Below are 14932 nucleotides of genomic sequence, written 5' to 3'. Positions count from 1 at the left end.
ATGGTGACAGTCATCTCATGTAAATGATCCCAACATGGACGTTCAGCAGATCCACATCGCACGTTTCAAGTACTAAAACGATATCTTGAAGAAGGATCTTACTTTCTGACTGTCGCCTTGCTCCTGCAACGCTGCATCTAGAGTGGCAGCATTGATGCGGAAATCTCTTGAAGTGCTCAGCTTCATGTACTGCATCAATTTGACCTGGATAGATGGACACTGGTTACTGGCAGTGTGAGAAAATATCACAATACACAAGTATTAGACCAGAAGATGAATGGAAGTGCACTCGGTCCATGTACACACACCACTTTTTCTTGTGCCCATGAAAAATGGAACAAAATTTCTGATTTCACTGAATTTGAACTGATTTTAAGAAAAGAGGAAAAAAAAGCAACATATCACCTTCCTTAAAGTCTTGCAATATAGTCAATTGTAACCTTGTATCATGATAACGTTGCTAGATTCTTACCAATACACAACCCCAAGGGTTACCGTTGAAAAGGTGACCAAACTGTCATGATGCACTGAGGTCTATATTCTTTACCAGCCTCATGTAATCAGCCCACACATACCTTTGACTTCTTTGACAGTGCGATGAGATATTTCTCATATTGTTCAATGCTGAAGATCAGGTTCGGGATGGTTTTTGTCTCACGGAGAACTTTGGCCTTCCATGTGGTGAGAAAAGCAAAAACACCAGATTTTGTAGGAGGTACAAAAATGTTTTAAATGGCACGCATCATCTGCAGGTTTACTGATAATAAAAACATGACTATGAACACAGGTAATCACTCCATTAACTTAAAATATGTGAGGTTAAAGGTTCTTACAGAGGCAGCTGTGCTCACTTCATTCAGTTTCTTTTTCTTGTTTTCTGCACCACCATTACTTAGTTCTCCGCTCTGATGGAGAAACATTTTGTAAACTTCAACTCCCTTTCATGACCAAACATGCAAATGTCACATGCAGCAATCAGTTAAAAACACCCTGCAATGTTTTAAAACAACTAGTTCATAAAGGCCTTCAATCAATCAAACTTTATTTGTATAGCACTTTACAACAGTGACCACTGAACCAAAGTGCTTCATATAAATACATAAAATCAACAACAATAGAACCACACAAAAACCGTCATAAAAAGACTACGTACTAAAAGCAATTCTGAACAAATAAGTTTTTAACTTAATTTTGAACACAGACAAAGTACTAATTGAACGCAACTCCACGGGCAGTGAATTCCACAGTCTAGACCCAGCCACAGCAAAAGAGCGATAACCCCAGTGCCTGCTTTTGGTCCTAGGTATCACCAATTGATTCTGATCAGCAGACCTCAAAGTTCTGGTAGGTGTATATACAGTTAACAGTACACAAAGATACGAGGGTGCAAGTCCATGTATAGCTTTAAAAACAAATATCAAAAGTTTAAAATCAATCCTAAAATGGACTGGAAGCCAGTGAAGAGTGAACAAAACCGGAGTAATATGACTATGTTTGCGAGTGTTTGTCAGAAGGCAGGCTGCAGCGTTTTGAACCCTCTGCAGACGTTGAAGAATGCACTGGTTGACGCCCACATACAGTGCATTACAATAGTCAATCCGGGAGCTAATAAAGGCATGCAGAGCCTTTTTAAGGTCTGTCTGTGAAAGAAAAGGTAACTTTAGACAGAAGATGAAGCTGAAAAAAAGCTGGCTTTCACTACACAGCCAATTTGCTTGTCAAATTTTAAAAACTCATCAAAGTTGACACCCAGGTTCCTTACAGTCGACTGACAATAATGAGCAAGATCACCTAAATCAGGTAACACATCACCGGTCTTGCTCTGATTGAGATGTAAAAAGTTCTGTGATAGCCAGTGTTTAATGTCTGACAGTGCACTTTGTATTGACAGCAGTGCAGAGGACCCATTTTGTGTAACCGGTAAATAAATTTGCAGATCGTCTGCATAAAAATGAAAAGACAGATTATGTTTGGATATCACAGAACTCAATGGCAACATGTATAAGGAGAACAGTAATGGACCAAGAATAGAACCCTGAGGCACACCTGTTGTTAAAGGAACAGTGGCAGATGAAAGATCATTTATCATGACCCTAAAACTCCTGTCAGTCAAATAAGACTGACACCACTGAAGCACAGTGCCCCGAAGACCAACCTGTTGCTCCAAATGCCTAAGGAGAAGAGAGTGGTCCACAGTATCAGAGCAGTATCAGAGCAATAAATAGGTGTGATGCATTGTGTTTTTGGCTGACATTTAATAATCAAATGTGTTCTTGCTTTCAACTGCAGTGGAAAATTACAGAAGTTCCAAAAAATAAATAAAAACTTAATGTCATTATGGTGTGTTGTGAGTAGAATTTTGAGGGGAAAAAAAATTACTCCATTTTCAAACAAGGCTGTAACATAAAATGTGAAAAAGTGAAGCAGTGTGAATACTTTCTGGATGCACCATAGATAATTTACTTGTTTTTGTCTTACTCCAGTAAAGAAATGCCACAGCAAATGCAATTTCTCATAAGATTTGTTTGATCACAAATACAGTAAAAACAGTATTTAATGAAGTCAATTGATTTTTCATAGCTAAAAATATGTCATGATATTTATCTTAATATTGCACTTTATCGGTAATATAGTATTCATTAATGTCCACATCAAAATTTTATAACAAAATCAAGACTATCTGGAGAGAACTCGGGTTAAAGATTGATTTTACATGATTCATGGGATTCAAGAAAAGTTTCTGGAGATCATCTCCAGCTTATATACAGATACTGTGAGTGCTGTACAGAGCAGGGGCAGAAACCTTTCCAGAACGGTGTTCATCAGGGATATGTTCTGGCTCCTACACTGTTCTATAGTTGGGTATTCGGTTGTGGAAAGCTGTGATATAGCTGCTTTCGGTGGCTAGGAAAGGTTTATGGACTTTGACATCGCATCTGATCCTGTGATCTTTGTGGAATCAATGCATACTCTGTTTGCAGCATTTGAAAAGCCCAGTGAGGAATCTGTGTCCAGGCTTGCAATTGTCTTCTATCAAGAGTAAGATCCAGGCTTTCAATGACTTCCTGGACTCAGCCGTTACAAGTGTGTGAATGCAGTTCGTAATGAACTTGAAGAGACATTCACTTATCTTGGCAGCTTGGGAAGAGCTTAAGGAATCATGAGCTCACTGGACAGAGGTTTGACGATACCGGTGTCTTTGCAGGAAAAATAAGTTCCAAGTCTTTATGGTACTTCCTGTATGTTTGTGATACTTGGATGCCAATTACTGACCTAAGAACGACTGAATGTCTTTGGTACAAATCTTTTGAAGATCCTTGATCCTTGGGTACTGCTGGAACAATTGTGTCAAAGGAGAAGTTACTTAGTGAGACTCATGAGAATTATCACTTGAATTGTGAGGGAGCGCTAGCTTCAGGTTTGTCGAGAGTTTCTTTATGATCCAGCATGTAGGTGGCCTCAGTGTTGAGGACCTCAGGAGCTGGAGAAGGTCAAGTAGATGCCCGTGCTTCACTTTGCTGCAGCAGATCAATGGCTACCTTTGAGAGGTGGGATGGACTGGGTGTCTGCCTCGGTGGCTGTCATCCAGAACCCAAGGTGGTACTGCTCCCAGACTTGACTTGGATTAAAATCTTACAGGCACACATGCAACTCTGGCCTTTGAAAACTCAGAATATGAAGTGTGTAAATTCAAAATAAACAGATTTGTACCTGTGCGTATGTGATGAAGGAGTAGCACTGTGGTGTTAGGTGGGAGCCTGACAGTTTGACCTGCAGAGACGGCGCACAACACATTATACCAGCATGAGCACTGAAACAGTGAGACACATGAGACATCATATCATATCATCATATCTCAGACTCACCAGCTTCTCAAAGCGTGCCGGGAGTGTTCCATGCTGGTTGGGACAGAGCTGGATGTACTATATATAAAAATGAAGAAATAAAATGAGGTGTTACACCAGGGAGCCATGAAACAACCGCATGATTCAGAGTTAGAATTAAATATGCGCACATATTTGACGAGGGTGGTGAGGATGGTGTATGTGCGACTCAGTTCGCGTAGTAGTGTGTCTGTGCAGGGGCCGGGCAGCAGTGCCGTCTGGACCAGCTCGTTCAGTGCTGTCACCAGGGATCCCAGCTGCAGTGTCACCGCTTTCTCCAGTGGGTCCTGTTGTCCCCGAGACTGCGTGGAATCAGCTACACACCAGCAAGAGGGAAGCATTTTATTTATTTAGTTTTTACTTTTCACTCATATCGTACCACAAATTCTATTCATTCAAATTAACACTGGACTTAAAAAAAATTAAAATCTTACCTGTTACTAATTTCTCACACATCTGGTTTTTCTTTCTGGCAATCAGCCAGTCCACTTCATCGAGCACTCTACCCATCTGAGCCAGGACCAGCAGCTGCAACAAAGGTTAAAAAGTGTTCAGTATAGTGAGTATGAAGATAGAGAGAAGAAGCTAGGATACTTCACGTTGGAAAAAATAAAATCAGTCAACACTCACTGCAGCTGCTGTGGCTGTCTTCATGGTGATGATTGGGAAGTGAGACTGTTTTTCCACCTCCACATCCTTGAAATGAAATAAACATTTTGTATTCATTCAAATACCACTACGCTAATACAGGTAGACATGTTTATCATCTCTCCAAGCCACTCCAACAGGCACATGGCAGCCTATCTGGAGTTTGCCAAAAGGCACCTGAAGGACTCTCAGACTATGAGTCTGATCTGATGAGACAAAGATTGAATTATTTGGCGTGAATGCCAGGAGTCATGTTTGGAGGAAACCAGGCACCATCCCTACAGTGAAGCATGGTGGTGGCAGCATCATGCTGGGATTTTTTTCAGTGGCAGGAACTGGGAGACTAGTCAGGATTGAGGGAAAGATGAATGCAGCAATGTACAGAGACATCCTCGATGAAAACCTGCTCCAGAACGCTCTTGACCTCAGACTGGGCGACAGTTCATCTTTCAGCAGGACAATGACCCTGAGCACACAGCCAAGATATCAAAGGAGTGTCTTCAGGACAACTGTGAATGTCCTTAAGTGGTCCAGCCAGAGCTCAGACCTGAATCCGATTTGACACCTCTGGAGAGATCTGAAAATAGCTGTGCACCGATGCTCCCCATCCAAGCTGAGGGCGCTTGAGAGGTGCTGCAAAGGGTGTGATTTCTTAGTTTTTTTATTATTATTATTTTTAATAAATTTACAAAATAAAAAATAAAATAAAAATGTTTTTTCATGTCATTATGGGGTGTTGTGAGTAGAACTTTCAGGGGGAAAAATTTTTATCCATTTTGGAATAAGGCTGTAACATAAAATGAAGCGCTGTGAATACTTTCTGGATGCACCGTACGTGCCTTCTCATCCCTGCGGTCTTAGGATGTGGGCTTTTGTTTCTCCAAAATGAAGAAGAATTCAGCAAGCTTTAGGGCCTTTTCTCATTGTGCACAGATTCTGTGGAACAGTTTGCCTGCAGACATCAGATGTTCCACTAGTGTTTCATCTTTTAAGATTGATCTGAAAACATATTTCTTTGCTGTTGCCTGTGATTAGAGCATGATTTTATTTCATGCTGTTTAGATTTGTTTGGTTAGATGATACATTTTGAATTTAGTATTTGTATACATTGTTGTGTTCATAATGTAACTCTTTGCAATGCAAAACTGCTCAACTTCCAAATTCAGTAAATTGGTGTTCTGAAATCATGTGCAGCCAAAGGTCAACAATCTGTAACAATCACTGAAACTGAAAACGACACTAGTTAATATCAGTTTAAGTAGTGCTGGTAATAATTCTGTGACATCACATAAAACCTGCGGACTGGCACGTAGTTCAAGAACGGCATGTAAACCATGAGTGCACATACCTGATCGACATCTCCAAGTTGGCTGTGGATGTCCTGGCAGAGTTCAAGCAAAAGGCCAACAGGACTCTTATAGAGCATGTGCAAGTTGAAGAGAAGAGAGAGCAGACCCTTTGTGAAAGCAGTGTCTTCTGAGAGAGAAGAGTGACATGCCAAAACATGGTAAATCCCCTAAAATGCTCATCAAATTCCACTGAACCATCCCAGTGAGCACAGGACTTAATTTCATCATTGATTTTTGAAAACTGGGTGATATCCATCTGGACGTCTTTTCACCTACTTTTAAACCAGCGAAAATATGACTATGTATCAACGTGTCACAAAGCTCAAATTTCTTTCATTAAATGGTGATTTGTTCAGTTGAAGCTTTAAACAGAGGTGATACGGATTATTGTAGTGAAATTTCTCCAAATTCATTTCTCACTGGTTGGTGAAATCTGGTCTACAAAAGATGTCTTTTCAACACATTAAATGTTTGACATAAAATGCCACAAAAACAGAAAGCCGTGTGGGCTGCACTCTGTCAAAAAGAAGCCTCCAAAACACTGTAATGTGAAGAGATTTAGGGATCATTTTCAAATAAGAAGTTACATTTATTGCATGCATGGACACTAGAGGTTTTTCAGGAGTTTGTGTATTAGCTTGGTGGCTGTAGGATCATACTCAGGAACACTGTTGGGGAGGTGATGGTCTAGTGGTTAAGCGTTGGGCTTGAGACCAGAGGATCCTTGGTTCAAATCCCAGCCTGATCGGAAAATCACTAAGGGCCCTAATCCCCTAGTTGCTCCCGATGTGTAGTGAGCGCTTTGTATGGCAGCATCCTGACAGTGTAACAAAGAGACCTGTAACGTGAACGAGCTGAAGAAATTTGAGGCTTTATAATGACACAATTGGAAAGTACTTTTACTACAGTCTCTCAACAAGCTAAACCACAAATAAGCACTGTTGCTTTTTTATGCCAGTCATGATGTGAATGAGGCTTTAGGCCTGCTAAGCTAAAACCAGATTGCTAATGCTATTTGAGCGTAAACTATTTATCAAAAATATCCCCCAAACTATTTTCACCAAAAGTTTGTGTGTGATGTTTGGTCATTAGTGAAACCAGCTTCATGACTGGCTGTTGGTGAAGCCTGTAATATTTCATTTTTAGGCAGTACTGGAAGCTAACTGATGTGCTAACATTGTCACAACCCAGAAAACTGTAATTAAATGTGCTATATATTTACCCGAGGCCAAAATATGGCCATCGAGTACTGCGAAGGCTTAGCGTCTCTCTGTCTTTGCTCAGCATAAATCAAGTCCTATAATTGCCAGGGTTTTCAAATTCACAGGGAACACATTCTTGGGGCACAGACCTTGAACAAGTTCAAAGATGGCTAACCTTGACCTATTTTAAGAGGTCAAAAAGTCACATTCTGTTTCCTATTGTTATGCTCATATGGCCATGTTTTTTTGTTTTTTTTTTAGCAGTGCATTAGATGTTGTGTCTTTTTACCTGTTGTATTTTCTTCTGTTTCTGAAAAAAGTAATTAATACATGCAAATGTATTTACTTTACAAATGTCTGAAAAGAGTTTTCATCGCCAACTTATAAATGATAAACGTGGAAGTGCCTTGCTAGCTCAGCTTCAAAATTATAATTTACTCAATGTACGGGTTGAAAAATACCACTATTCAAAATCGGTTAAAAACTGTCTAAACCCTAATGTTAATTAAATGTCTACAAATCGACTTTGAAAAAAAAAAAAGGGAACTTCTGAACTATTTTTGAACATCTTTGCAGCGGTGGGCGTAGATGTTTTTTAAATGTCTTTTCAACGTAAAAATGCTCACTGGGATTACTCACCAAAACTGGTCTCCTTGCAGATTTTGACCGTCCAGGTAATCATCTGAACAAACTGTAAAAGAGATTTATAAGCATGTCACCTATCAACTATCTGACTGACTTGCCTGGTCACGATCTATGAAGCTTTTGATTTATTTTAACAATAAATAAATATGTATCTAGAAGCAAATAGTTAACACAGATACAATTAAATATTCCTCCTGACTTGTTCATGTTTAATGCAGGAGTAAATGTACCTGCTGGGACGAGGGCTTCAGCTGGCGGGAGAGCACACTCAAAATGCTGACCAAAAGTTGAGCCTCTTTACTGTTAAATTCGTCTTCTCCTCCACTTAACTGTGTAAACAGCGCCCTCTGTGGACAAGATTACTCATTGCTCTTAAAACACCATTGTACAATATCCAAGAGACCACAGCACTTCCAATTTTAGACAACACAAATACAAAAAAACATGCATCAGTTCAGCAACAGGCAGCTACACCAGTTTTGTTTTGTTTTTTTGCAAATTTAAGACACAAACAAAGAACACAAATATAACCTACTACAGCAGATGCAACAAGTCTGTTGCAAATACAGACGCAATGAAAAGCTTAACAACACTGCACTAAAATAGATTTCTGCCTGGAGGACTTTAACAGGTTTCTGCTCAATAAATTGCAAATAAATAATGTGAAAATTCATTCATTCATCTTCTTAGTTCATCATCTGCTTAGTCCAATTAAGGGTCGCGGGGAGCCTATCCCAGCAGTCATAGGGCGTGAGGTGGGGTACACCCAGGACAGAGCGCCAGTCTGTCGCAGGGCCACAAATAGACAAACAAACACAGACACACGCACACCTACAGACAATTTAAAGATTCCAATCCACCTAACCCGCATGTCTTTGGATGTGGGAGGAAACCGGAGCACCCGTGGGAAACCCACGCAAACACGGGGAGAACATGCAAACTCCACACAGAAAGGCCACGGGAATTGAACCCATGACCTTCTCACTGTGAGGCAACAGTGCTAACCACTAATCCACCGTGCCGCCCCTAATGTGAAAATACAGGTATCTATTTCACAATAATCAATAAAGTAAATAAACCAAATTACTCGGCTCTGTGTAGCTCAGTCGACAAGGAGCTGGACTACCAACATGTAGCACGGCATTCGATTTGTGGTCACCCTACCTATCTCTGTCTTTGGACAAGACATTTCATCCACATTATCTCAGTTCACCCATTTGTAAATGAGTATGGGGGAAGGAACCTGAATTGGACTTGCATCCCATCCAGGCAGTCATAGACTCTCATCTGCTTCATATTGTGGAATCCGGAGAAAAGCGCCAATGGGACTTGGGAGCCAATACAGGTCTTACTTCTTATTCAGCTCTGCTGACCAGACAGAAATAAGATAATAGAGACCTGTGATGCACTAAAGGGTCCATCAGTTATAGTACTCTGTGCAGAAATCTCTTGTTGCAAACAATTCTACAGTGGAGCTTTTTAGGCATGTAGTGTGAATTTGCAGCTGAGACAAATTAAATTGCTGCATGTGTTCAAGGTTATATTTGCTTTTGTTCCCTTTATTTTTGAGCATTTTCTTCTATTTGCAAGACATTTTTGAAAGAACTACCTGCTGCTGAATTGATGCAGGTGTAAGTGTTATACTTATATATACTGTATATATTTTTTCTGTATTTGCTTGTGTTAGTTAGCTGACCTAATTAAACCTTACGTACTGGGTACAGGTACAGGACTACTTTGTGTCCCTAGAGTGAATAAAAAGTCTGCGGGTCACAGAGCTTTCTCTTATCATGCCCCTGTTCTGTGGAATGATCTCCCTGCATCAATAAAACAATCTGATTCTGTGGAGTCTTTCAAGTCCAGAGTTAAGACGCACTTATTTTCCCTTTCGTATGCCTAGCATACTGGCATAGTATGTTACTATGCTTTTTACTCTTTTAAATTAATTTTATTAGTAAACGGAGCAGGCCGCGGCCTCAACTTTATCTAAAGTCTGGGTCTTTTAGTGAAGTTTAAGGCTAGTGGCCGGCGATCACCTTAGCATTTCTTGTTGCTTATTGTTGACAAATTATACTGTATTTGTTGTCTTTCTGATGTCTGATTCTGTTTTTTTCCTCTCTGAGGTGCGGCTCCATCTAAAGATGGGTGTGGTGTCTGTCTCTGTGGCCCTCCTGTCCTGTGCACCGACAACATTACCTGTATATTCATTTTGTGAATTGTGTCAGTAGCATGGCCCAAGCAGTGGGTCACTGCTTTGAGTCTTGTCTGCTTGAGGTTTCATCCTCAAGTCATCGGAGGGACTTTTTTCATACCACTGTCCCGTGTGCTTACTCTGGGGGTTGGTATGGTTAGACCTTACTTGTGTGAAGCGCCTTGAGGCAACTTTGTTGTGATTTGGTGCTATATAAATGAAATAAATTGAAATGAAAAAATAAATTGTGTTATTTTAATTTGGTGTTTTTGCCTGTCTGCCACCATACTTATGTCTTATATATTTTAGCTGCACACTGTTCCACAAATCAGATTACCTCTATGCTGTAAACCCATGAAACAATAATTTTGAAACACATGCAAAGGTCTTCACATGCGTTGAGAGAATGAACTATTTAATTGAAAAAATAAATAAATAAACAAAATAAATAAATCCTGCAGCAAATAAATTTGCATATAGCAGATGCACCTGAAACTGTCGGATGTAAAAGAAGTTGATCTCTGTATTGTTGTTGTCCTCTGATTCAGCATCATCCTCTGAAATGTCAGTGAAACATAAAAAAATAATAATTATTATATTTCTGCAAAACAATAAGGTGGAAAATGTTAGATCCACCGCTTTGATGAGTTTGCAGTGCATCAGCACTTGTCTAACCCATTGCAGAGAGGAGCTGGCCCATCCTGTCTGGGTACCGCTGCAGGCAGGTTGTGAAGATTCTGAGCAGACCCTCCAGACACAGGTGGGACAAACTGCACCGCTTCTCCTTCCGCCCTGCATCTTCCAGCGCACTGGGAATGTTAGTGTAACGCCACATCAGCACACTGGTGGAGCGTAACAAAGACGGATCAGTCACAAGAAAAGTCAGAAGGTTTTTGGTTTTGTTTTTATGAATAATGAAACGAGTGTCCTTAGTAATAATGCAACTGTTTGTTACTTCGGAAGCACATGTGACACTATTTGTATCATAGTATGAAGGAAAGAGCTGAAATGTTTGTCTTTTGGCTGCCCCCATTTTTAACAAGGGTCGCCACAGCTGAACCAACAGAGATACGCAGGATTTAGTACAGGTTTTTTTTTTTAAACACCAGATGCTTTTCCTGGCACAACTCCTGTTTACCTGAACACACACACACACACACACACACACACATATATATATACAAGTTTTGCACAGAGGTCTCTCATCCATGTACTAATCAGGACCCACACTGCTTAGCTTTTCCGATCTGTCAGGATCAGATGTACACAAAGCGCAGGTACAATAATGAAACAAAAAAACTAAAGTTCCACTACAGCGGACTTCCAACCTTGTCATATCACAGAGGAAGTGGAAGGTTCTATCCATGTTCTGTCCATCAGGCCCGTCTGTGCGTCCAGTGTCCTCCAGCTGCTGGATCTTCTGCACAGCCACGCTAACAGAATAACGCACAAAGTCTGCACTGGAACGCAGCACAGAGAGTGCTTCCTCTCTGCTCTGAGTGCTGTCTCTGAAAAACAAACAGAAAGCTCTTCGTGTCACATGTTTCTGACCTCAAAGAATTCCAGCAAACAATCAATTCATGTTTATTACAACAATTGCTTTTTAAATGTTTTGATTTATTCAATGTTCCAGTACTTCTGTGGCTACATTAGCAATATTATAATGGTGTAAGTGCAATAACAAAGGCAAGTTTCACCAAATGCAGAGATATTTCTCTTGGAGAAAAAAAAAATGTTTGGATGGTGCAGAAAGTCAATCCATGAAAACACAGCAACCATAGAAGGCAGTTAAATGTAACATATTGGCATCTATGTTGTCTGCTACAATAAAAATTTAAATTTATGTGTAAAATAATCAATGTATAGATGAGAATCTAATGATTTGGGTATTTCATTGCAGCTTTTTAAACATGTCTCCTTCTGTAATTGTTGCTTATTTTCAGTAGTTTGCCATTTGCTGATGAATCCTGATAGAGATGTGTGTTTCAAAGAGCTTTGTGTTAAGTAAATCATCAAAACCCAACAACTTTTGTCTTGCCTCATGTAATCAAAACTCTCCCCCTATCATTGCTGGACAGAATAGACAGTACATGGCAGGACACAAATATGCCAAATAGACTTTAAGGAGGGAAATGCAGGCTAATAGCAAATTTTCATTGTGATGAAATGACCAGTGCAGCGGTTTATCAATACAAACTGCATCAGGCTACAACCAATTTGTGAAGAGGTCATCTACATGAGGGTCAGCTAATTACTGCAGATGTGGCAGCTCTTTCAAGCTCGACACGTCTCTTGGCAGATATTTTTAATGGCATCAACCAGAAGAAAGTTTTAAATGTGAATCCCTCCCACAAAAAAAAAAAAAAAAAGTATCCTTCAAATTCCTGTCCGAGCTAGGTTATAGTCTCAGCAACATTCCCTCAAAATTTTGCTGCTGACACTCAGGCAGCCTCTGAGCTATAGGCAAATAAATACATTATGTACCCTCATGCTCACTCAAAAATCACTTTCACTTCAATTTCTTTTGACCCCAAGTTGAAAATGAAAGTAGCCAATGAGCAAGTGCTAGCAGAAGTAGATAAGGTGAGGTAAATGGACTGCATTCACATGGGCAAAGCGATGCCTCACATTCACCCATTCACAGACTCACACACCAATACGAGGGTGCTGCCATGCAATCAGAATCGAATACTTTATTAATCCCAGGGGAAATCCAAGGCACTCAGCTGCACACCAAGAGCAATTTGGGGATTAAGGACCTTGCTCAAGGGCCCTTACTGATTGTGTGGCCTGATGGGGATTTGAACAGAGGATCCTCTGGTCGCAAGCCCACCGCGTAACCACTCTCCATGTCACTAATCGTGATTTCTGACAGACCTGCAGAGCTTTAAAACAGCTTAAAAATGACCGTGGCTCTCTAGCTTCTATAGCGTCTGAGATATAAGCAAAGTTATAAGGATGCACTAATAGGGCACCAGAGTCTCGTTTCAACCCTGCATGATATCACGGGTTTGACCACTTATGGGAACCTCCGCTCCTGTTGTGTAATATATACACAGCATAACTTCACACAGACAAATGGTGTACTGTTTTGTTTTCGGCTGCAATCACCAAAGCAGTCACGAAAAGTGGGGTTTGTTTTGGTTCCCAGTGAAGGGAAGATGATGCGAATGGGAGACGTTGTGTCGGTAAATGTTAGCCTACACAGCTAAACAGAGCAGCTGCGTTCTCTCGCCTGCAAAACCGCCTCCACACATTTGTGCTCTGGGTCACAAGCAAACCGCAACACATGTCCACTTTCCCATTGCATCGTCACTTTTTCTTTACATTTTCACTTTGAGTGCAATTTGCCCAAAAACTCCAAGGAAATGCCATGTTTTTCCTTACCACTGCCATCTGTGTGCTTAGGGGTTGGTAAGGTTAGAATTTTGTGAAGCACCTTGAGGCAGCTTTGTTGTGATGTGCCGCTATATAAATGAAATAAACTGAAATTGAATTAGCTTGACACCAGTGCTATAACCGATATCATTTCCAGTGTAGACAAGGCAATCTAGTGCACACAAGCAATGTTGGGAGAAAGACCTAAATTACACATGTCCAAAATAAAGGTGCATATTAACCAGCTATGTGTAAAATCAATTTTCAGGTACAGACACTGCGAAATAATGTCATAAAATTGCATTGTTTTTAATCACAAAGTGTTGAAGATCTACATAAACATTAGCACAAGTAAGAAACCATTTACCTGAAAAGTGCAGTGAGGAGAGTTGATATGAAGCCCATGGAGAGCAAACTGCGAGGGGTTTTGTGTGAGGGCACTCGACTCTTTCCAGACTTCTCCTTCAGGATCTCAGACAGTTTGTGGTAATGGTTAAACAGTTCTATGAGCTCCTCAAAGTGGGTTTTGCTGCAATTCCATCATGTAAGAATGCAGAAGCAGTCACAGCCTTATGACTATGTATGCCACACAACACCAGATTAACACAAAGATTGGTGGTTACCTGTAGTTGGCTTTCACAAAATTATACTCAATGAGGACTTCATAGACTCCCAGAACCAGAACAGCATAGATATTATTTTTCACTCCAACACTGGATCCCATGGAGAACTCTGCTGACTTATCCTAATCAAAATAAATAAGGTGTATGGCTTAAGAAGATGCTGTGTGAAGTGATGCACACTGGCAGTGAAGTACAACCGATATACAGCTCCTAATGAAAATGTGAACCAATTTTTTTTTTGCATGCTTGCTTGCTTGTAAATCTCTGAAAGAACCCAGTATTTTCCTCATCACAAACTACCTGTTCCAAAGAGGACTTTCTTATAAGAAAACAGATGAAAGCTCTTGAGACTCCCATGTGCTTTCTGGCAAACTGTAGCTTGAAACTTCACATTATTTTAAGAAAATTCTTCTCTATTCCAATCCATCATGAAGCTGCAACTGGTGATGAAACAGACAGAAGCTGCAAAATGGCCAATTTGAGCAATTACAGACACAGAAACCTATAACTCCTTCAGAGTTGTCATGTGGCTTCCCTCATTTGTCTTTTCCTCAGTTTCTGAGGACTGCCCGCTCCAGACAGATTTAAAGTACAGTAGTGTTTGTATTTCTTAATGATAAAGTCCAAGTCAATATTCGATGACTTGGAAATATTCATGTATCATCCCTTGAATTGTCTAAAGAAAACGGACTGGAGAAGTGATGATTTGCATTAACAAGCTTTATATTTAGTTTGTCCGTTTAGCTATGTCCTCTGATAACGGAGGATCTGTACATACAAATGGATATAATTCCTAAAAGGTTAATGCTATACTTTTGTTAAACTGTTAAAATTAAAACTGAAAATCTACAATACAAGCACATCTTGGTACTTCTGCTTCAACTCCACTGTACTGATGATGCACAGGGACAAAACAAAATTTCACCAGTGCAAAGAAGCTGCTCATGCTGACCACATGGTAAGCAGGTAAATGTCATACTGCTGACAAAGCACATTTTTAAAAAATTTTACA

At 40.2% G+C, this 14932-nt stretch overlaps 1 protein-coding gene across 2 annotated transcripts in view; it reads right to left on the bottom strand.

Moving 5' to 3' along the window:
* fanci (FA complementation group I) overlaps positions 1 to 14932 on the bottom strand; it is a 33382-nt gene that overhangs the window by 1171 nt on the left and 17279 nt on the right. The window contains exons 21-36 of one of the 2 annotated variants that reach the window (XM_034176814.1): positions 13921 to 14042; positions 13665 to 13826; positions 11248 to 11427; positions 10595 to 10761; positions 10409 to 10476; positions 7959 to 8075; positions 7723 to 7774; positions 5881 to 6008; positions 4515 to 4580; positions 4319 to 4412; positions 4016 to 4200; positions 3867 to 3923; positions 3712 to 3771; positions 834 to 905; positions 576 to 671; positions 103 to 204 (exon numbers count right to left, since the gene is read on the bottom strand). In XM_034176814.1, the coding sequence (XP_034032705.1) occupies positions 103 to 204; positions 576 to 671; positions 834 to 905; positions 3712 to 3771; positions 3867 to 3923; positions 4016 to 4200; positions 4319 to 4412; positions 4515 to 4580; positions 5881 to 6008; positions 7723 to 7774; positions 7959 to 8075; positions 10409 to 10476; positions 10595 to 10761; positions 11248 to 11427; positions 13665 to 13826; positions 13921 to 14042 (1728 nt within the window). The remainder of the gene's footprint in view (positions 1 to 102; positions 205 to 575; positions 672 to 833; positions 906 to 3711; positions 3772 to 3866; positions 3924 to 4015; positions 4201 to 4318; positions 4413 to 4514; positions 4581 to 5880; positions 6009 to 7722; positions 7775 to 7958; positions 8076 to 10408; positions 10477 to 10594; positions 10762 to 11247; positions 11428 to 13664; positions 13827 to 13920; positions 14043 to 14932) is intronic. The other variant, XM_034176816.1, reaches the window with a different exon arrangement.

The sequence above is a fragment of the Thalassophryne amazonica genome, chromosome 8, assembly GCF_902500255.1.
Source record: "Thalassophryne amazonica chromosome 8, fThaAma1.1, whole genome shotgun sequence".
Classification (NCBI taxonomy): Eukaryota; Metazoa; Chordata; class Actinopteri; order Batrachoidiformes; family Batrachoididae; genus Thalassophryne; species Thalassophryne amazonica.
The sequence above is the reverse complement of the archived record's forward strand: the minus strand, read 5'-3'. Positions and strand labels throughout refer to the sequence as shown.